General features: G+C 37.8%; 2 protein-coding genes across 2 annotated transcripts; both read right to left on the minus strand.

Annotated features, from left to right (window-relative positions):
- Positions 1-6,161: 6,161 nt before the first annotated feature.
- On the minus strand, positions 6,162-8,897 carry LOC133741407 (uncharacterized). The gene is made up of 2 exons (XM_062169315.1): positions 8,629-8,897; positions 6,162-8,428 (listed from the first exon to the last, which is right to left on the minus strand). Exons 1-2 carry the CDS (start codon positions 8,639-8,641, stop codon positions 6,330-6,332), a joined length of 2,112 nt encoding a protein of 703 aa, XP_062025299.1. The 5' UTR covers positions 8,642-8,897; the 3' UTR covers positions 6,162-6,329.
- A 1,870-nt stretch (positions 8,898-10,767) lies between these two features.
- Positions 10,768-14,313, minus strand: LOC133730643 (putative inactive disease susceptibility protein LOV1). Its single transcript, XM_062158196.1, has one exon. The coding sequence runs from the start codon at positions 14,311-14,313 to the stop codon at positions 10,768-10,770; it is 3,546 nt and encodes a 1,181-aa protein (XP_062014180.1).
- Between the last annotated feature and the right edge of the window lie 10,200 nt (positions 14,314-24,513).

The raw sequence follows: 24,513 nt of genomic DNA on the forward strand, positions 1-24,513 counted from the left end.
TAACCATCAAATGACCATTTTCTTGCCTGAAGCAAGACATGATTAGCAAGATATTGAACAAGCCCATCTGCCCAAAACAATACAAGGAGAGACACTTTACTAATTCTCATAATTGATCACTATCTTGTTGCTCACTGAAATGAACAACAACCTCCTGTTGAGGAATGATCAAGCCAAGCCCATCGGTACCTAAGCAACACTTTTGCTTGAAGCAAATGATGTTACTCATCGCAAACCTAATCGCGAAAGAAGAAATTGTGGCCGTGGAAGGGGCAAAAAGTCCGATCTTTCGAGACAAAGAAAGAGAGGTAGGCTAATAAATGGCCCATATAACCGGCCCAAAACATGGCCCCATGTTATAGTGCCCCTGCCTAACAAGTCAAAGTGGAAAGGAACACTGGTTCGGCCCGCCGCCACCAAAATCAGCATGATCTTTGTTATCAATGTGGAGGAATTGACTGCTGGTCCCGCACCTGTTGTGCAATAGCCTAAGCAGTAGATGAGTATTACGCCGGTCGCGGAACTCGAAATACCAACTTTATTGAAGGGTCATTTTCTATTGATTCCACATTAGAGATCATGGATTTTCAGGCAGTTACTGAACACGTTATCAGCACGACAACATGGGTATAATTGGCCCCTTGTGCCATATCTATTTCATCTTAATGAATAAAACATCTTCGGATTTTGGTGATTTATGTTTTCAATTATTTTGGATTATAGAAATGTGGTTATGTTCGAATATATTTAATTCAATAAACTTATTCATACATGTGATCCATTGAATTAAATTTATGAATAGGCATGTCTTGTGGGGAAGTTTGTTGTCTGGTTAAAAGTGCTATTACGCACACCATACTCCCAGATCAGAGATATTTTTCAAACTTATGTCTATTCATACCTCTGTGACAACTGTATCAGGCCAATCCAACCTGATAGAGGATTATGGCAAAACCCACTGTATGTTGTCCAATGGTACTGAACCTATCATTAATGAGGCCTTATAATCTCCACGTTCCAGAAGAATGTTATTGAGTATTAAGGATATTCGAACCAACGGTTACCACGTTGAAACCACTGAGAAAATGAGTGGAATATATTTGCATAACCTCCAAGTGTGCGGCCAGAAGCGTACATTGGAGAAATTGAAATCTGTTAGCTAGAAGCTAACTAATTCAAGCAATTACTTGCTATGGCATGATCGTTTGGGACACCCAGGTCAAGGTATGATGCACCGTATCCTCAACTCATCGCAAGTGCATCCCCTTCTGAATAAGGGTCTTGTATATAATGACACACTATGCCATACTCATTAAGAATATTTCATACTAGACCATCATATGCAAAGACTAGTACATACATCACCATTTTTCTGCACAGAATGCAAGGGAAATTTGTGGACATATCCAACCACCATGTGGACCAGTTAAATATTAATGATTTTGGTTGATGTATCGACAAAGTGATCACATGTTACACTATTGTCCACAAGAAAACGCTGCTTTTGCTAAACTCTCACCCAGATCATGAAATTCAGGGTTCATCACACGGATTATCCCTTAAAGTCTATAAGACTTGATAATACTGGAGAGTTTACATTGAAATCTTTCGATGATTATTGCATATCCCTTGGGATTGATGCTGAACATATAATTCCCTATGTTCACACCCAAGATGGTCTCGCAAATAGAATCTTGGTAATGCGCACCAAGCTTCTAGTTTTTTTGCGTGGGGCTATGCAATCTTGCATGTAGCTATGTTGGTCCTGTTGAGGCCCACTGCTACCAACCTTACTCTGTGTTACAGCTGGTGATAATACCGGAGAGTTTACATTGAAGTCTTTCGATGATTATTTCATATCCCTTGGGATTGATGCTGAACATATAATTCCCTATGTTCACACCCAAGATGGTCTCGCAAATAGAATCTTGGTAATGCGCACCAAGCTTCTAGTGTTTTGTATGGGGCTATGCAATCTTGAATGTAGCTATGTTGGTCCTGTTGAGGCCCACTGCTACCAACCTTACTCTGTGTTACAGCTGGTGACTAGGTACGAACCTGATGTTTCGCACTTACGCGCATTTGGGTATGTAGTCCTCGTGCCAATTGTGCCGTCACAATGTACAAAGTTGGGTCCTCAACAAAGGATGGGCATACATGTCGATTATGAGTCCCATCCATTATGTGCTCTTTAGAGCCCTTGACAGGCGATCTATTTACAGCTAGATTTGAAGATTGTCACTTTGATGAGACAGTCTTCCCACCGTTAGGGGGAGATAAGAACGTCACCTTCCTGATGAACGGCGTGAATTAACATGGAATGTCCCCACAATGTCTCATCTTGATCCCCAAACCGCACGAAAATAGTGAAGTGCGGACAATTCTAGATCTATACAGTATAAGAATACAACATGCCAGACACTTTCTCTGATCTAGCAAAAGTGACGAGATCATATATACCTGCTGCAAATGTGTCTGCAAGGATAGAAGTCCATGTAGGATGTGTTGTCCAGATGGACGAGGTACGACCATGGCGGCTAACCAGTCATATGTCCCTGCCCAGAAGCGAGGTAGACCATTAGGTTCAATTGATTCTTATCCCCAGAAGAGGGTAAACTTGGCACAAACGAATCCTCTTGACATCGCAATCTCAAACCGATTAATCTCACGAGATAAATCCGGATTATGGGTATGTCCTAGAAGAGACCATGTTGGGGGACGCTCCAACATTTGAACCCACTCCCGAGAATAGAGAAATCTCGGTAAATCTAGTGAGATTTGAAATCGGATTGAGATTATCATCGATGATATATTAGTATTTGCGGTGGTCACCGAAATTATAATAAGCGATGACCTCGAACCTTGCTTTGTTGATCAATATCAACGAAGAGACGACTGGCTAAAAAGGAAATAAGCAATCCAGGTCGAATTAGATTCCTTGACAAAGAGAAAGGTGTTTGGACCTGTTGTTCCTACACCTCCCCATGTTAAACCCGTAGAATTTAAATGGGTATTTGTAAGGAAGCGTAATGAGAAAAATGAGATTGTGATACACAAGGCTCGTCTAGTGGCGCAAGAATTTTCTCAACGCCCTGTGATTGATTACGAGGAGGCGTATTCTCCTGTAATGGACGTCATAACGTTCCGCTACCTTATCAGTTTGGTAGTTTCCGAAAAACTGAATATGCAGCTTATGAATGTGGTCATAGCTTATCTCTATGGGGATCACAATACAGAGATATACATGAAAGTTCTTGAAGGACTTATGATACCCGATGCAAATAGTTCTAGACCACGGAACATGCTCTCCATTAGTTTTGAGGTGTTCACTTTATAGATTGAAAAAATCTAGACGGAGGTGGTATAACCATCTAAGTGAATATTTGATCGGGATGAGATATGTGAATAATAAAATGCCCATGCGTGTTTATTAAGGAAACAAGTTCCTAGTTTGCAATTATGATGGTCTATGTCAAAGACATGAATTTGATTGATACTCCTGAAGAAATCAAGGAAACCGCAAAGCACCTGAAGTCGAAATTTGAGATGAAAGGCCTTGGGAAACAAATTATTTTCTCAACCTGAAGCCCGAGGACAGTGCAGGTGAAATTTTGGTCCATCAACCAAATTACATCTAGAAGATGTTAAGACGCTTTAATGAGGATAAAAGCAAGCACACCCATGATCGTCCGAAGTCTAGAAAGAACCGTATCATCTTGCAGATGATAACGAAGATATATTGGTGCCAGAAGTCTCATATCTAAGTGCAATAGGCTCATTATTGTACTTGGCTCAATGCCCTAGACAGGACATCCCATTCGATGTGAACTTGTTAGCTAGATATAGCTCTGCGCCAACACGCCGCCACTGGAATGGCATAAAAGACATTTTTCGCTACCTTAGAGGTACGACGGATATGAACTTATTCTATCCCTACGCATCAAGGAATGGATCAAACCCCCTTGATTCTCGGAATGATGCTCACCTTGTTGGATATGCTGATATAGACTATCTATCAGACCCGCACAAGGCACGTTCCCAAACTGGTTATGTCTTTACCATTGGGAATACTACAATTTCTAGGAGGTCTACGAAATAGACACTTGTTGCTACCTCTTCGAATCATGCTGAGATACTAGCTCTTCACGAAGCAGTATGTGAATGTACATGACTAAGAGCTGTTACAAAGCATGTTCGAAGCACATGTGGACTGCATTCCACCACTGATGAACCAACCATTATCTACGAGAATAATGCTGCTTACATAGAGCAGATAAAGACGAGTTTCATCAAAGGAGACAACACCAAACATATTGTACCGAAGTTCTCCTTCAATCAGCAACAACAGGAGCATCAGAAGATTGAAGTTAAGTAGATTTGATCTGAAGACAATTGTGCAGACCTCTTTACTAAGTCACTACCAAAGTCTACATTCCAGAAGCATGTACAAGGTATTGGTCTACGTAAATTATCTGAATTACCTAACATGTAATTTTCAGGGGGAGTCAAAATCGATCAGGGGGAGTATCCTAAAGCATACTCATTTGACCATCGTGTACTCTTTTTGTCCTTCGTCCAGGGTTATTTTGTCCCACTGGGTTTTGTTACCTGACAAGGTTTTGACGAGGCACATCTTTAGCATGGTCACCCCACTTACTGCATCCAGAATATGCTTTGATTTGACATATATGCATTTGCTCATCTTTTCCCTTCGACCACGGGTTTCTCCCACTGGGTTTACCGGCCAAGGTTTTGGTGTAGCAACTCTAATGCATCCCTCTCGTAGACATACTACCTACTTATGGCGCTGATAAGAAGACTCCTCCTATCTCTAAAGCTGTGATATTGCTAATCCACACTCAAGCGCGTTGTGCTCTTTTTCTCCTTTGACCAAAGTTGTTTTTTCTCACAGGGTTTTTATTACTTGGCAAGGTTTTTGACGAGGCAACTTAGAAGCGCATAGCAGGGGCAACACTATTGACATGGAATATCCAAGGGGGAGTGTTGTAAATATTAATGTGGCTATTCATGTAATAACAATTAGTGTTGCGTGATATATGCCAATTAAGATTGATTGGTGATTAACAGAATATAATTAGCGATTGATTGATTGTAATCAGACGAGTGATTGATGTAATCGTTAAATAGTTACCTTTTGTAAACCTGAGGTACTCCTATATAAACCTCATTGTGAGATGAATAGAATCACTCCATTTTCTCATACTTCATTCACTGTGTCTAAACTCTGTCTCTCAAATTCTTTTAATATCGTTTTACAACACTACTCAATTTATTTGTGAGAGATTCTTATATAGAACAAACGTACCAGGTGGCGGTGAGGCAGCCAAATCAAAATCCAGAAAATTTTAATTGTGTTCCAAAACTATTATTACTTATTAAAATAAATTATCTAAAACACTCATTTGCATGTTCACTGATTGGGCAGCCCTACCAGCCACATGATACGTTTGCCCTATGTAAGCATTTTAAAGTTTCATGGCATGACTCACGAGTAACCTCAAGGTTAGGTGTGGAAGTAATAGGTTAAGTCCTAAACTCCTAAGTCCTAACTACCGCGAGCTTCTAGATAGACAGAGAAAGTTAGACGCATTGTTCTCTTGCTCTGATAATGCATAGGGCGGGGGATATTATAGTACCCGTTCACACACGTGTTTTCATACTTTTTGAGTATGTATGTCAACACTAGTGCATAGGGTGGAGTTCGACAACTTAATTAATTGATCTGAGTGGCTACTTTCAAATGTGTGAACTTTGATATTATTTTGACTTTAATTTGGAGTCGTTTACTTAATATATTAAATTTAATTGCAAATCATAGTGTAGCAATCTACATTATCTCCATCATTTTCACCATTTAGTCTTCTGGAACTGGTCTCCTATATCACGACAAAAGAAGTTATGTCAGCCTTGTGTGGGATGAAGCTTCTACTTCAACATCTCTGATCCAAAGCACTTGTATATTGGGTTCGTGTGACGATGCTTCTCTAGAAAGCGCTGTTGCACAATCGAACTTCTATGCTGGAAGCGCTTTTGGAGACTGAATCATTTGATATAAAAGAGAACCAGTTTGGAGAGAGTAACTTAAAGTGTGTTATTAAAAACTTAAAGATCATATTCAAACACATGAGTCGTCCATTTCTTAAGTGAATTGAGTACCTTATTTTGGACTAGGACATCTTTGAGATACTCCAAAGTACAAAAATAAAAAAAAAGCATATTATCATACAACAGAATTTATATATACCTAGTAGAGTATCAAGAGGTCTTTCTGGCCTTCTTTTTAAAAAAATCCTGCATACATATGAATTTCACTGCACAATCCATTTAGCTCTAGCATGGCCCTTTGAAATTTGAAACTGTTCAGTTATACCAAGATGTGCCATAAGAAGCCACACATGAGTGAGCAGCTCTCCACCCCGTCTGAGTTGCCGAGCATGCTGATTCCATGGACAATGACTTGCAGCATAAGATAGCATTTCCACCCACACATGACTTATCAACTTCCACTTCTTTTTATTCTCCCATTTTTCTTCAGTTTCTAGCAATTGCAATGTCTTCGCAAGCCTGCAGGCATCAAATAGCACAGACTTGCTTCTATCTCCTTTAATTTCAGCAGGAGGTATTTCAGTGCTCACCTCAAGTAATGCTTTGCTAGCCTTTTTGTCTCCTTTGCATTTTCTTTCTTCAAAGAATTCAATGGCCTCGGCACATGTGTCTTGGAACCTGATTTGTCCGATGCCATTGGGTAGCATGGAGGGGCACATAACTAGAAGATACAGCATATATTCTGATATAGACTTGCTATCTTTACAACTTTGATCCTCAACAAAGTTTGGGGTTCTCTTCATATCAGAGTAATAACAGAGGTCTGTTGCAATATGCCAAAGAAGAAGGCTTTGATCGAATTCTTCTTCAATGCTCCAGCCAAGTTTATCATGACATTTCTCACTTTCAAGAATCCAGGCACCCCTATGAGTACATAATTTCTTGCAGTCCTTGAGTTCTGGGGCAGTCCTTGATTTCTTTAGAAGCTGATCAAATATCAGTTCTTTCAACTCCTGATAAACATCCTTTGAACCAATGTAAAGGTGCTTTTTCAACTTCTTATATATCTTCAGTTTCTTGTATATCTGGACCTTCTGCAGAATAGAGCACTTCACAGGTGTATCTTCAAGGCAGAAACGTATCAAGTTCTGTTGCGATATCACATTAGACCACCTCTTGTTTTCAGCTGAAGAAACAGATTTAATTGCCGGATAAAACAATTTCCCTGCTCTCCTTTTCTTACTTAGCCATAGCATTGTCCAATCTGAGAGGAATAATAAAAATACAGCATAGATCTCTAGGATGATAGCTCCAGCCAACAACACATAAGTGAGGATTACATTTTCTTTAGAGTAAGCTTTCTTCTCAATGAGCCAGAAGAAGACAGAAACAAAAGTGATGCAAACAGAACTGACAGCACGAAAAATGGCACCCCTGACAGAATAAACCAGCACAGCTTTTGTATAAAACACATCATACAAGAATCCGAGCTCAATCTCAATCACTTTGAAAGCTTCACCGTAGGATCTGCTCTGGAAGAAGGATCGGCTGTTTACGATATCATGGATGTTGAGGATGAGATCAGCAAACAGCGCCTTGAAAATATTGAAGAAAAGATGGGCATCTTGCAGATTGGCTGCATTTGGAAAAATGTTTCTTGGTGCTGTATGGGAATAATAACCGACTTTAGGAGTTTCAATCACTCTCCCTAACTCAACCTTGAAGCCTTCAGATTCCTTAGAGCGGAACTCGTTCATGTATCTGGCGTAGTTGGGGCCTGGATCAGGAGGAGGGAGCATAGACTCTCTAAAATTGTCACTGCTTGCAGACCTCAGAACCCAAGTCCTTTCTCCAAATTTGATAATGCCAGCAACGAACATGGGAATGGCTAGGAAGTTAAGTGCGTAACCACCCCAGGCTCTAAGGAAGATGTAGAAAGCAACTGCAACCTGGACTAGTAGCACAAGGAAGTGCCTCCACCACAACTCATTGTCTTCCAAAGATGATGCGGTAATAGTGTCTGGGCCACCGAGGTGAAGAAGAAGAAATGGAGCCCAAAATGCTATGATGATGTAGTCTAGGTCTTTTGAATTCGCATCATGGTCTATCGAATTGCTGGAAAGTAGGCTGAGTGAGAGTGTTGCAACCCAGTCTGCGGACAAGTAGGCAAGCCAGAGAATAAACCTAAGCCAATTTCTGGTTGAATGTTTTCTCCTGTTGCCTAACAGTATGAGAATGCCTTGTAGGATGAGGCTCACTAGCACCGTAACGCGGATTTCCCACAAGCTCCATAATATTCTCAGACTTTCTGGAAAAATCTCAACTAGATTCCTCTGCTTAGCGAAAGTGAAACTGCTAAGAACTGAAACACATAAATGTTAATTATTACATGTTTCATCAAGGAAAACAAAACAAAAAGACAGAACTTCACAATACATGGCAAGCACAGGAACAATGTATTATTCAAATTACTAAGTTTGCTTTGTCCTTCATTGTGCTTATGAACTGTAGGAAAAGATGCCACAAAACCGAAAAGAAATCAAAGATGATTGGTCAGCTTACTTGTAACTAACATGGCTAGTTATTCTCTCCAACTTTCAAGAAATGGCTCACCAGTGACAGACTTTAGAGCTCTATTCCTACCGAGCTAGTTTGATATTGAAGAGGGTCCTAAAAATATAGAAAGCTCTTTCAAAAATGATACTCTTAGACATGTTAAGTGACTTGAGGAGCTGGCCGGACGGACAAATGATTTTCTGAAATGCAAAACATATTTTTGGTCACAACTCACAAGTTCAGAATTAGACATTTCTAACTTAAAGAAGGATAATGTTGGGGATTCTAGCCTGGCTTTTGAAAAATCAATTATGTATTAGGCTCTGTGTAAGCATTATTATATTATTTTTTTTATCCTCTGATCAAATGCAATTATATTACTCTGATTTTATTAAGCACGCATACAGACTGAACATAGACTTTGATAATACATAATAACTCATTAAAGAAGTGGGATTAATTTATCAAGTCCTAAAGACTATAAAATCAATGTTAAGACGACTTCTCAATCAGTTTACCTAATCAGACCAGCAGCCTATATTGATGATTAACCTGAACTTATTTCTTTTCAGTAGACTTCCCAATCAACTCTGTCAATTGCTATCTCCGTTTATTTATAAATAAGATGACTTGACTTGTAGTTAGGTACATAACTAGTAAGAAAGACCTACACTCAAAAACGACATTAGGTGAGAATTCTATGCAATTTGATTGTAAGATCTAGCTTTGACTGTTAGATGACAGTCAAAGCTTTGACTGTTCAATTTTCAGGCTAGAAGTAGAACACGACGTGCTTCTAATCACAGTAGGGATGTAAAATGGGTTATGTGACACATGGGGATATCTAGGGTATTCCGGTAAAACTTAGGAATCCAAAAGTGTTCAACTAATTCGTTGGGACGACCAGAGAGAGAATTGGTTGTTATAAACTTATAATGGTAAGAGACTGCAAACTAGCTCAATGGTTATGTGAGGCTAAAGGGCCTATGCATGGTTTCAACTTTCAATGGCAGCTCACTGCCGATGAGCATAACGACGCCACTCCCCAAATGACTTGCAATATGTGGTGAGATTGTGAGTATGTAAATGGTTTCCCAGTACATCAACATTATATTCTGATTGCATGCTTTCCTAATTAAGAGGGAGAATCTTGATACCTGATCCAGGATTGTTGATGTACTGAGAAGATCTAGAGTAGTTGAGCATGGCCTAGAAATCCAAAAGCTAGTTCAGCTAGCACTTTCAGGTGAGGCTTTGGGTTGTCACACAAGCTTGAAAGTTTTGGTATTTGAATTGGGTGGACGCAAGAGGGAAATGGAACCGGCGAATCTGAAGTAAGTTTACACATTTTCCCAATTCATACACCTCATTCCCCAAGTGCTTATGCCAAACATGAGAATGAAATTCATTATTCCAAAACCGTAAATTTGTTGAGTTCATAATAAAGAGAACCAAATTCTACTAAGAAACACCTACCATTTGGAAAAACCAGAACAAAGCTACAAATTACTTGTTACGCAAGCTCGAAAGTTTTGGTATTTGAATTGCGTGGAGGCAAGAGGGAAATGGAACTGGCAAATCTAAAGTAAGTTTAAACATTTTCCCAATTCATACACATCTCATTCCCCAAGTGCTTATGCCAAACATGATAATGAAATTCATTATTCCAAAACCTCTATACGTGCAGAGCAAACGCTATGTAGAGAGTACAATAATAGTAAATTTGTTGAGTTCATAATAGAGAACCAAATTCTACTAAGAAACACCTACCATCTGAAAAAACCAGAACAAAGCTACAAACTGCAGTGTTAACAAATGTTTCACAGTAAGATTATGTTTAGATCAAAATTTGTCTTCTTCATGAATAGAACTAATGAATTAAGTGACAGTTTCATCAAGAAATCAATTACTCTAAAGGCTCAATATTTCAGGAGTCATCACACTTCACATGAAAGTACACATCGAAAAGACCTAATCTCATATTTCTCATAGAATCAGTATGACACTGAGGGATGAAACACATTTACATTAGAAACCACTGAAGAAGCAACACATTGGAAATGAAACTAATCATGGAGATCAAACGTAATCAAAGGAACATGCATACCTAAAACTGATTAAAGCCAAAGTAACATTTGGTATGGACTACCAATTATCAATTTTGATCGCAGGACAGTGAATAGCTTTGCCAGCAGACCGTAGCACAGCTTCTGCAAAGTCATTTTCCACATGGCCTGTGTATTTGTTAGGCATATTAGTTAACTTCAATTCCTGTAGGATCTTCAAATGTGTTAATCCAGAAGTAGATGTCAAGATCCTGCAGGATCTAATCTCCAACTCCCTAAGATTCCGCATTGCTCCTTCTTGCACAACCAATCTTTTTAGAGTATCTAGTTTCCAAAGCTTGAGAACAAAAAGCTGGGGAAAGTCATTCACTGAGCAAACCATGTCTGTTCCTTGATAAGAATCAGAGTTCAAAGCAAGGGATTTGAGATTTGGAAGCTTCCCTAACTTTGGCATTGGATCATTAACAATTCCAGAGGCTGATAAGGTAAGATGAATAAGACTTTCAGGGAGTTCAATGGATGGGTTTTCAAGCTTTCCAGACAAGTATAGGGTGGACAGTTTCTTGAGGCGTAAAAGAGGTTTCAATCTCAGAAGTTGAGGTGCACTCTTCTCATTAATAGATGCCAACTTCAAAGACTCCAAGTCATTCAGCTGCACAATCCATCTTGCTATGACCTTTTGCTCTGGCTGCGTCAGCTGGAATGTCAATCCCAACTTTCGAAGGTTGGTCAACTTGTCGAGTCGATCCTTCACAAGATTCCCCTTATCTAGAAATACACCTGATAGTGTCTTCAGTTCCCTCATGGAAATGGCAGCTGTTAGGGACCTAAATTTGATTCGACAATTCTCATTCAAGTACAGGTGCCGAAGGTTCTTCAGTTTCCAAATTGAACTTGAGATAATTGTAATACGAGTATGCTTCAAATCTAGAGTTTGGAGTTCCACCAAATTGCCTATAGATGCTGGCATTTCCTCTAGGTATGTCCACCTTAAGCCTAGATATTTCAGCTTCTTTAATTTACCTATGGTAGTCGGTAATTGAGGTCTGAATACACGCTCCAGGTCAAGAACCAGCAGCTGCTGAAAGAAACTACCAGCAATACCCTTGCGAAGAAAGTAACCTATCTCCTCTCCTGGTTTATTTCCTTCTCGAGTATCAAAGAAAAGAATGGATTGGGGATACTTGCCATTCTGCAAAACATTTGGCGTATTCATGTTGAGACCATTGATCCTACTGAAACTGGCATCATTATCATCAAAGTGATAGGCAATAAGTTGCTGGTCTGGACTTGTACTTTGGGACCATGAGCATGTTTTGCTGCTATTGCCTTTGTCTTGCAACCAGAGTTCCCGAAGCGCAGAAGGCAAGCGACATGTCTTGACATCCCCATTAGGCTTCCTTTCAACTACTTGAATCATACAGCGGTTGATCAAATCTAAGAGATGATCGAATGCAAAATCTTCTGCCACCAACCCTTTTGCAATCCATGAAGCCACTAATCTCCTTGCAGGGATTTCAAACTCACCAGGGAAGAGTTCGAAGTGACCTTCTTGCAAATCCTTTTTATTTAGTGCTAGAGTATCTAACCATGGTGTTTGGTTCCGCCCATGAGTGATACGATCAAGCAGCCTTGACAGTTCCTCAGCTGTCACTTTCTTCCTTGACAGTAGATACCCAAGACGTAAGATCACAAGTGGTAAGCCTCCAGTTCTTGCTACAAGTTTCTTTGCATTGGTTTCTTCTTGATCAGAATAAATGTGCACCATCTGGGTGAAAAATTCCCAGCTCTCTTCTTGGGTTCGTAGCCGAATTGGATATTGAGTACTATTTTGATCAGTATCAACATGTAAAGCCAGGGCCTTGCTGTTTGTGGTTAGCACCACCTTACTCCCATTCATCATTTCTGGAAATAATGCTGCTTTAAGAGAATCCAAGACTTCCTTTGATGGGACATTGTCCAAAACTAAAAGGTATCGCTTCTCCTTCAAGAAATCACGCACGTTCTTGATCCAGAAATCTTTTGCAGTCCATTTCTCTTCGCTCTTCACAATCTGGCTTCCAACACTTCTCAGAAGTGCATTTTCATTATGCATGTGAGGTATAGATACCCATCGTCGGACTTTAAAATGGCTTGCAATGGTACCATGGTGATAAACTTTCTTCGCCAGAGTTGTCTTACCAATGCCCTTCATTCCCCCAATGGAAATGATATGCAATTCACTGTTAGCTGTCAATTGCTGGACCAGTTTATGTATGTCTTCGTCAAACCCAACGACCGAGCATGACTCCTTCCTGACCTCAATGGAATATACTTTCACACATTGTTGAAGAAGAATGACAGCATCTGTGATTCGTTGAATCTCAGACAGATACTCTGAGTCAGAGTCCTCCATGTGGGTTATTGAGTACCGCTCTGCTTCACAAACCATTTTCTTCAATTGCTCCAAGCAAGAATTTCTAAAATTACCCGCATATTCAGTTGCTTTTGTATCTTCCAACAGCTTATGCATATGCTCCAGCTCCTTGCTCAATGAGCTGACATGAGATACCACCTTATTGCTTGTTTTTGGCAGTTGAATGAGCCGGTTCCGAATGCTGTTTAAATCAGAGAGATCCTTATCATCTGTGATCTGATATTGATTGCTTTTCCGTTGAGAAGCGCGGTGTACAGCAGATCTCAATGATGAGTCTCGTTTGACAAATTTAAAACCGTATCTTTCCTTTGTTTCCAGGAGACCAGAGATTCTGCTGTCAAAGTACATTATGTGCCCATTAAGCTTCCTCCCAGCCCTCCAATTTCTGCAATCTGAAAGCCAACTTCTTCGTTGATTTGCTGCTGCTTTATTAATGATTTTAGTGGCACCCTTTGCTTTTTCAAGGGTCTTGTTTGCTGCTATCACCCAGGACTCCTCCCTTTTACTTTCCAGTACTTTGAGCCTTCGCAAATCTTTCATGAAAGCCTGCAGTAGCTGCAAATGCATTATGAAGGATTTAACTTCTGGTTTTTCAGTGACAGAGGTTCTGACAGAGGAAATGATCAACTCAGGATCAATTCTCAAGCCAAGTTGGGCTGTTGGTGGCACAGAATTGACAGATATACATTCAACTTCATCAACATAAGATCTGTCCTGCAGACTCCGAACCTTGGAACTTGTCTGCTCCAGTGATCTACAGATGTCGGCACATAATTTCTTCTCCCCAAGGACATCAGTGAGCCATTTCATCCCAAGGGCAACACCAATCATCGGTACCAGATCAACCAAGACATAGAAAAACAGCATTGGATATTGTCTTCTCTTTCTCAACCTTCGAAAGCTTTGAACACAAGTAACCACTTTTCTTGCATTCGTTATCCAGCCGGTTTCCTTATCATTCAGTTGTATAGTTAATCCAGCTTGGACAGGTCCTGAATCCAAAAGTGTACTGGCTTTCTGGGTAATTTGAATCCCAGATCTTGTAACTTCATCGAAATCCTCTAATAGAGCACCCAGTAATCTCCATTCTCTTTTAATCAACTTATACTTTCTCTTGGAGAATCTGAAAGCAAATTCACTTGCGACTATGTAAAGGAAGTAAATAAGAACAAGACCATAGATCAAATCGATGATAATTGCAATGGCCATGGGGTGCTCTCCTCTTTGGAAATTGTCAGAATGTAGCTCCAACTAATTAATCAGATGAATTGGCAATTGCAATCTGCAGTTGGCACTGTAGAAATAAAGAGTTTGTAAACATGTATGTACATAGAAAGAATAGGATGGATGTAAGAAAATGGAATAAGTGGGTTGTAGCTAACAAAATTCTGGTTTTGAAGTCCTGTTGAACCAATTTAGAAAAATCAAACTAGGTTAAAGGAAATCCAAAAGTGAATAGTTGCAAATTATAATTTTTGTAAGTACCTCCAGACACAGTTTCAATAATAAAAGAATTACTAAATTATTTATCGACTATAATTAAAGAATAACGCTAAAATTGCTATTAAAAATAGTTTCAGATCATTCAAAATAAAGCCATAACAAGTAGCCAATAGTCAACAGTCAAAGCTAGGCTGCAAATTTGTACATCAATATAAACATAAACACCAAACATGCTACAAGAGAAATGAAACAACATACTAAAAAAAAAAAAAAAAAATCCCAAAAGTCAGGTGAGTGGTAAATATAACTTTTTTTTCTTTTCTTATAGAAGAAAAGTGATTTAAAATAGCAGGTGAGTGGTAATCATAACTTTTCTTTTTCTTTTCTTATGGAAGAAATGTTATTAAAATAGCAATGTCATTTTCTTTTGAATTTTCTGTATGACTTTCAAGTTTATAGAGCATTGCATAATCACAGAACCATATCCAGATACAAAAAAGTATAAATTGAGAGAAGTCAGAGAACCATATCTAGAAATAGTTAGGTTTGAATTCAGGTTGTTTGAGTTTGCATTCCCACCTCAAAATCTTGTTGACAACTACTGATCCTGAATCTCATTACAAATTAAGATCAAGCCAACACATTGGCAATTAGTAAATGGAGTTCAAGCATGTGATTACTGATTATAAATAACTCTAAACATACTTGGAGTTAATGATTTCCAATTATGAAGCAAGCAAGAATAGGGATGATGAAGAAAGAAATTGTGAATATGGACCAGTTAAATAGAGAGTGAGTTTACTGGATCTGAAGTCTGAAGCCTATTGATGGATTTCTGACAACTGTAAAAATATGTAACAGCAAGCAATGGAAGCAAAAGACATATGATTGATATATAAGACAGTAAAATATGATTCTTATAAGAAATAATGAACAGAATAGTATATAATTCTGCAGAAAAAGAACAAAAGAAAAGTCCTAATATTAAATAAAGATACAGAAGCCAATGTGATATAATTGTTCAAATTCAAGTCATTGTTTACTTCTGGTTTCTGAATGGCCAGTCTTGTTCAATTGGTTACTTAACAATTTCCAGCCAATTCCAGTCATATCTCACCTGATACTGGACCAAATTAAAGAATGTACCTAATGCAGCTACTAGTCTTTGTTTCTCAATTTATTCCAAGTTACATCTAAGAACTACTAATCCAAAAGACCCAACTTTTTGCGAGTTTTATAGTTAAGACTTAAGAGCATTTACCCGCACCCATGCCAGAATTCAGATCCTCTCCCCCCTTCCAGTAATTTATTCCGGCAGTATTATACAATCGGACATGGTTTTAACATTCCATTTTAACTAAGGCTTTTTAATAAGGTAAGTCCAACTCTTGTTAAGGTGGAAGACTTCTGATGGAGACATCATTTTGCAAATAACTCAGCTAGACTGGAATTCCACTGGTATTACATAAACAAATAAATATGATGTTTCTAACAAATACTGAAATTATTAGTGAAGGACAACCTAAAAAAAGGGAGAATTCAAATAATGGCCAGATAGTGTAATATACCCTTCAAAGAATTGGAATAAGCTATTCCTGATCCAATCTCTCAAGTCTCCACTTCTAGAGAAGTCATCGATCAAAAAGAAATTAAGGAATTGATGGCATATTGTAATCCTACTTGTAACACTTTCTTCCATTTGAATGAATTTGATATTGATAAAAAAGAAATTAAGGAATTGGTTAAATAATAAAACTTAGACTTAGCTAGTGGTTAAATTACAAGACTTGGACTTGGCAAGTCAAGGATAAAGAGTTTGCAGAACATGGCAGAGAGAAAATGGCAACCATACATTTGTTTCAAGCTCTAAGCTTTAGAGATTCAGACCTGAAGTAAGCACATTAATATAAAGGGCTAAATACGAGTTAGTACCCTGTGGTTTAGGTCCAAAATCAATTCAGTCCCTGGACTTCTAATTTCATCAAAAACACCCCTGCACTTTCAATTTTGATCTAATAGGTCCAATTCGTTAATATTCTGTTATGGGTTCAAGTTATAGTTGGATTATTTGTTGAAAAACTATTTATTTTTAATAGTAGGACTCACTCCTAAATTGACTATGCAGACCACCTCGACACCACATCATAAAACATAGGTCATATATGAGCCACGTTAACAAGTTAAATAACTCAATTGTCGGAAAACTAACAAATTGGACCTATTAGATCAAAATTGAAAGTGCATGGGTGTTTTTGATGAAATTAGAAGTTCAGGGACTGAATTGATTTTGGACCTAAACCACAGGGTAGTAATTTGTATTTAGCCCTAATATAAACTATCAATGGCCTAACTTAGACCAGGTCGGTATGCCCCGACCCGACCGGTCCAGATTCTTTTCGGGCTGAAAGCCTCACTGTAAATTCACATTTACATGTTTCTTTTACAGTCAAGTTGCCAAGCAAGACATAAAACAAGAAAATGTAAGTGAAAAGTGAGAAACCTAAAGTAAAAGAGAGAACCTGAAAAGCAAGTCGACGGCGGCGGCCTCTTAATCAGCGGCGGTGATAGATTGCCAAATAAAAGCAGTTAGTCCTCATTCTTATCCTTATAATCTGCATAAACTGCTTTTGTGAATGATAACCTGCTTAGATATACTCCTGTTATTATTCTTGAATAGTATTTGTTAATGTATTTATAGTAAGTTAGTAATCTCTCTCTGCAATCTGGTACTTATCATCGCGAGAGCCTACGGCGGCTTTCGAGACGGCCGGCGATGGCGGCCTCACCATCGGCACTAGTGGCCACTATACAGACTTACAGGTGCTGTGACATTCCCGAGAAAAAGAGCCCGAACTTGGGCCATGTTCTTTTGGGCTTAATTGGAATTAGAAAAGGCATTAGGCTTTTCTAAATCTTATTTTGTTCTTGAAACTTGGTTGGAGCCTAATGGCCATGTGTGTAGCAAATAACCAACCCGCTTGAGTTGCCGTCAAATGTTTTTTTTTTTTTTTTGGCAACGTGAAGGTATTTTAATGGATTCCTAGGTCCAATGGCTAATCTCCCGGCGCATATGAAATGCTTCAATTGCACAGTGCCTAGCCATTTTGACAAGTTCGTGAATCGAACTCAAATAGGGAGGTTCGCAATGAGGATGCTCAATCACTAGGCCACTTGCAGTCCGTGAGTTGTTATCTATTAGTTATTTAGAACATCAAATAAGTGGGGTAAAAATAAAAATTGTCGTTTCTACTAAACAACGTGCTAGGTTGAATCCAAGTAGACACATTTCACTACATGAAGGAACTGGCCTGACGCATTCAACCCATTTTAGGGCGGAGAATTGACTACCGTATTTGTGCACTGGCCGATCAAATTATACATCAAATGCCATGGTGCAAAAGTCTCGGGTTTCTTTTTGTAAGTAGGCATTGTTGGGTGATTCTTGGCCTTCCTATGTTGATGCTTACATTCATGGTACGACCGTACGAGTGCAAGGGCGCTCATGCATGTTCTGATGTTCTGCTTCTTCTGATTTTACTGCTTACTAATTGCATATTCATTCCAGGTTCAGTATAAGACAGAAAAACACTCTGGACATTTAGCAGATGGGTTTATGGAGCTTCCAATAACGGTTTCGAGTGGTACTGATAGAGAACAATACTCCAGAGGTTAGCCGTTCTCTCCCTAATTTTATTTTCATCATTTATTTTGATGTTTTATTTTGTGTTGAATGTGTATTTATATTCTTGGTTCCCACCACTTGCAGCTTCCAAGGGCCAGTTTGCATGAAAATCCAGCTGAAAGCCTGAAAGCGAGTCCAAATTCCAAAAGGATAACAGCTGCTGCCATCTAATCCAAGGCATGCTTCTGAAGGGGTGGCCTTACTTATTTACCAAGTATGTTTATGTGAAAATTGGTTATTTTCAATTCATATTGTGAAATAGGATACTTAGGTGATCAACCTTTCTTGTTTTATTCTGGCGAACTAGGTTATCAAACCTTGAATACTAATTAAGAAATCCATAAAATTAATGTCAAATACTCGTGTAATTAGACTTGACTCTGAATTGAGTCAATCACCATGAATAGAACTGACAGTTACACCAAGAAATGAATTGCTAGAAGCCTAAACCGAAAAAGCTGCTTGCTTTTCATAGTTTTCTTCAGACTCAATTCACTATCATGAGAACTAGATACACATACACAAACTATCTAGAAGAAGAGGAAAACAGCAGATAAAAAATAAAGAAATTCCAATTAATTATTCTCATTTTTCTGATGAATTCAGCAGCAACTGCATTGTAGGGTTTTATGAAACTCCAAAAGATCAACTTGAATCATTTTCCGTGAGTCTCCAATTAATGCCTGAAATAAGTAAGAAATTGAGAACTGAAAGGAGGTTTTTGGAGTTTCAGAACTAAGTTACAAAATACAGAAGTACAGGCATGCTAGATCAAGACACAAGATCATTGATACAAGAAATGCCAATGCTAATCAATGATGAAGAGAGTAGAATGAAGAAGGAGAAACAGCTCTCGACCTCTGTTAACCTAGTTGAAAAGCCAAAGAAATAGAACAAGCTTAGCCTAAGAAAACTATTGCTAAGCCATCAGGAAATACTGCAGCAGCTAAGGTTAACAAGTCGTTTAAGTTCAAGTGCTACTTTTGTAAGAAAGTATGACACATGAAGAAGGACTGTACAGGTTTTAAGGCATGGCTTGTGAAAAAAAGTAAGATTAATTTATTTAATCGTTTAGAAACATTTTCATTAGAAGTTAATTTTGTTAACATTGAACCTCATTCTTACTGGTTAGATAGTGGCAGTCCCTTACATATTACGAATTCTTTGCAGGGATTCGTAAGGAAGAGGAAGCCAAGAAGTGATGAAGCTAACATATGCGTTGGCAAGGGAATGAGGGTTGCAGTTAAGGCAGTAGGATCTTTAAAGCTAGATTTGGGATTAGGAAATTTTCTGGTTTTAGGTAGTGTTTATTATATTCCCTCAATTAAGAGGAATTTGCTTTCATTTAGTCTTTTGGTTAGGAATAGATGTAATTTTTACATTGATTCGAGTGGAATAAATTTTTTTAAGGATTCTCTTGATTTCTTGTTTAAAGAATATTCTACTTTTGGTTCTGGTGTTATTGTGAATGATTATTTCAGATTAAATTGTTCATTAAGTCAACAGGAAACCTTGTTGAAAATAACAATAACACATTAAGCACAAACACGTACTGTTACTGGTGTAAAAAGAACCCTGCACAATGAAAAATCTGCATACTTGTGGCACAGGAGACTTGGCCACATATCAAAAGATAGACTGAAAATGCTTGTGAATAATAAGACACTACCAGAGTTAAACTTTGATGATCTTGAAAATTGTATTGAATGTTATAAAGGAAAAATGACAAACTTAAGGAAGAAAAATGTCAACAGAAGAAAGAAACTGTTGGAATTGATTCACACAGACATATGTGGACCATTCAAACATAAGACAATATGTGGAAATACTTATTTCATTACCTTTATAGACGATTTTTCCAGGTATAGCTACATTTATTTACTGTCAGAAAAATCACAATCACTTGAGGCTTTTAAAATTTTCAAAACTGAGGTTGAACATCAACTGGACTTGAAAATTAAGGTTGTGAAGTCAAATAGGGGGGGAGAGTTTTATGGCAAGTACACTGAGCAAGGACAACAAAAGGGTACATTCCATTTGCTTTATATCTGCAAGATGTAGGTATAAAGGCTCAGTATACAACACCATATAATCCCCAACAAAATGGGGTAGCTAAAAGGAAAAATAGAACTTTATTAAACATGGTAAGAAGTATGATGTGCACCTCAGGATTGCCAAAAATATTTTGGGGAGAAGCCTTAAGAACTGCAAATTATCTTTGCAATAGATCCCCAAGCAAAGCTGTAGATAAAACACCATTTGAATTATGGTGTGGGAGAGGCAACCAAGTCTGCACCATTGTCATGTTTGGGGCTATAAAGCAGAAACAAGGATTTATAATCCAAATTTAGGAAAGCTTGATCCAAAGTCTGTGACTTGTCATTTTATTGGCTATTGTGAAAAGTCTAAAGGCTATAAACTTTATTCACCTCATCATTTGATCACATAGAGTTTTTGAAACTCATCAAGTTAAATTTTTAGGTGAAAGTGTCTGCAATACAAACTTTGAGGACTTCTCTTCAGATTTTGAAGAAATTGCAGAAAATGTGGATAGCGTAGCAGTAATGCAAAGCATTCAAAATAATTTATTAAACTCAGGATTAGCCCAAAGTCAAAATCTAGTTGAAGATCAAAATGCAGTAGTTGATACTTTAGAGGTTGATGACCATGATTCTGAAATGGCTGAACTAGACTTAGGGCAGGAGCAAGTACAAGAGACTCCAACTAAAACACAACCTGAACCTCAGCCAAAACCTCAATCTCAACTCGAGCCACAACTAAATCAAGTTGTGGAACCTAGAAGATCACAAAGAGTGAGAAAACCGAGGTTTGGAGGGGAGGATGATATTTATGAAAGTATACCTGAATGAAGTTGAGTCTGCATTATCTAATGACAATGATCCCACTAGTTTTAAGCAAGCAACTAGAAGTAAACAGTCTGAAGAATGGACTCAAGCTATGATTGCAGAGCTTGACTCTATGTACAAGAATGAAGTTTGGGAGCTTGTAAAGCCAAAAGAAAATCACAAACCAATTGGCTGCAAGTGGGTTTTCAAAACCAAGAGAGATGCCAGTGGAAACATAGAAAGACATAAAGCTAGACTAGTTGCTAAGGGTTTCACACAGAAGGAAGGGATAGATTTGCAGAAACTTTCTCACATGTTTCAACTAAAGATTCATTTCGAATCATAATGGCTCTAGTAGCTCATTATGACATGGAATTACATCAAATGGATGTAAAAACAGCTTTCCTGAATGGGGAGCTAGAGGAAGAAATCTTCATGGTACAACCTGAAGGTTTTATTGAAGCAGGAAAAGAAAATATGGTCTGTAAACTTAATAAATATATTTATGGACTCAAACAGGCTAGTAGGCAGTGGTACAAGAAGTTTGACTCAATGGTTTCATCTTTTGGATTTTCTGAAAATCTTGTTGATGAATGTGTTTATCTTAAAGTGGTTGTAAATAATTTTATCTTTCTTATCCTGTATGTAAATGACATTCTTCTTGTTAGCAGTAATGTAAAACTGCTGAAAGATACTAAAGCTTTCTTGTCAAGTAATTTCGACATGAAATACCTAGGAGAAGCATCATATGTACTAGGAATTGAGATTAAGAGAGATAGGAAACAGGGACTGTTGGGATTATCTCAACAGAATTATATTTAAAAAATTCTGAAAAGATTTGGAATGGAAACCTGTGCTAATGGTGAAGTTCCAATGTTTAAGGGAGATAAACTAACTAAGAATCAATGTCATAAAACTGACGTTGAGAAAACTGAAATGGAGTCAATACCATATGCTAGGCTAGTAGGGAGTTTGATGTATGCACAAGTCTGTACAAGGCCAGACTTGTCTTTTGCAATTGGAATGCTATCCAGGTTTCAGTCAAATTCTGGACATGAGCATTGGACAGTTGGTAAAAAAGTTCTAAGGTACCTGCAGAGGACCAAAGATCATATGCTTGTGTATAAACGTGTGAAAAAGCTTGAATTAGTTGGCTTTACAGATTCTGATTTTGCTGGGAATTATCCTACATGTATGAAGTCAACCTGTGGCTATGTTTATATGCTTGCAGGTGGTGCAGTAGCTTGGAAAACAATGAAACAGTCATTGATAGCTACTTCCACCATGCAGGCAGAGGTGATAGCTATATTTGAATGCTATCCAGGCCAGACTTGTCTTTTGCAATTGGAATGCTATCCAGGTTTCAGTCAAATTCTGGACATGAGCATTGGACAGTTGGTAAAAAAGTTCTAAGGTACCTGCAGAGGACCAAAGATCATATGCTTGTGTATAAACGTGTGAAAAAGCTTGAATGAGTTGGCTTTACAGATTCTGATTTTGCTGGGAATTATCCTACATGTATGAAGTCAACCTGTGGCTATGTTTATATGCTTGCAGGTGGTGCAGTAGCTTGGAAAACAATGAAACAGTCATTGATAGCTACTTCCACCATGCAGGCAGAGGTGATAGCTATATTTGAAGGAGTTTGTGAAGGTTTATGGATTATAAATTTTATTTTGGAAACTAAAGTGTTGAGTGATCTTGTTACTGGAAGTTTGAAAGTGTTTTGTGATAATGAGGTTGCTGTGTTCTTCAGTAAGAATAGCAAAATGTCAAATAGCTCTAAGCATATAGACTTGAAGTTTTACAGTATCAGAAAGAGAGTTAAAGATGGTGAAGTTGAGATTTATGGAATCAAGATTGGTGATCAACTTGCTGATCCATTCACAAATGCATTGTTAGTAGCAACTTTTAAGGAGCACTCCAAGAACATGGGAATACTGTCGAATTTTGATAATGCTTAAGTTCAGTGGGAGCAAAATATTTTAAGAAAATTGTTTTCAGTTTAGTTTTATTTAGGCTCAGTTCTTAATTTTCTGTTTTGAGTTATGTAACAGAAATACTTGTACTTTATGTTTTAATGAATAAAATGAGGTATATTCAATTCAGTTCATGTTCTAACAGCTTTATTTATTTTATAAATTTATAGTTATTGTTTCCTTATCAGTTCAGTTCAAGTGGATTGTTATATATGCATATATTCAATAAGAAGCAAACATTGATCCACTGTGTATGAAGAAAATATGTTTGCATTGTGATTTTGATATTCAAAATATTTAGGTTGGACTGTTGTCAAATAACAACTGCAGTTTGATATATAATGTTATTTGATTGCATCACATTGAGTTTGAATTCATGTGAAGTGCAGTAACTGTTGTTTTGTGGTCTAGAATGAGTATGCTCAATTGAGCATAACTATTTCTTGATTCTGCAATGGTTCTGCATTTTGACATAATTGAATGGATTTAAGGTACACTTACATCTCAGTGCACACTTCAGCTATTTCTGGAAATTATTTTGATTCAGTTTGTATAGACAATGATGGTCCAAGTGGGAGAATGTTAGAACAAATGTGGACCTATCATCATCTATTATTCAGTTTACAAATTGGATTAGAACTTTGATCATTAATAGGAGATGTATGTCAAGTACAATACCTAGAAACCTATTGAGACAATTATATCAGCTCATAGGTTAGGACTCCATTAGTTGGAGTACATTGTAATCTGATTTAGTGTTGCATTAGGTTTCTTATTGAGGTGACTTGATTTCTAAGAAACATCTTTATGGGAGAACTCTTAGTACCATTAGCCAATATAAATAAGGTGTGTTGGTCCCTGCTCTCTCTGTAACAAATGATTAAATCCTGCCCCATAGAAAGGTGCTTAAATCCAGAGCTGAGGAGAAGATCAACTTGTGTTTGTTGTCAAGTTCATATAGTGCTCCTGCAATGGCTCCCAACAGAGAAGAATGTTAGCTTCTAAATCTTGTGTTTTGGTTCATATGGTCTTGATTAATATTCAGTGTGTTTATGTTCTTGTGGATTGATCTTGGGATTGTTTGCTCATTCAGTATAACAGGGCAAACTAACAAGATTACAAACCAAAAAAAGTAGAGTGTCGTAAGAAAAATTAACAAAAAGATGAACTTATAACAAAATAAGAGCATCTTTAGCAATGCTAGCCATTTTTGAGTCAAATTATAGCCAAAATAGCTAAAGGGTATTCACACACCATTTTTTTCTATTCACACACCCCTTCTATTTTTCTTGTAATACCCCGAAAAATCCAAATTAATTTCCGTGGATTTTTAGAAATGATTTCACGATAGTAGGAGCGAGTACGAAGCTTGGAGAAGTTGTGGAATTAGTTCGAACGATTTTATTTTCGAAAACGAACGTTTTTAGGGGGTCAACAAAGTTGACTTTTTATTCGTTCA

Source organism: Rosa rugosa, chromosome 1 (genome assembly GCF_958449725.1).
Source record: "Rosa rugosa chromosome 1, drRosRugo1.1, whole genome shotgun sequence".
Lineage (NCBI taxonomy): Eukaryota > Viridiplantae > Streptophyta > Magnoliopsida > Rosales > Rosaceae > Rosa > Rosa rugosa.

Excerpts from the sequence above, each read along its gene's own strand:
- LOC133730643 (XM_062158196.1), bottom strand. The coding sequence starts at position 14,313 with ATGGCCATTGCAATTATCATCGATTTGATCTATGGTCTTGTTCTTATT.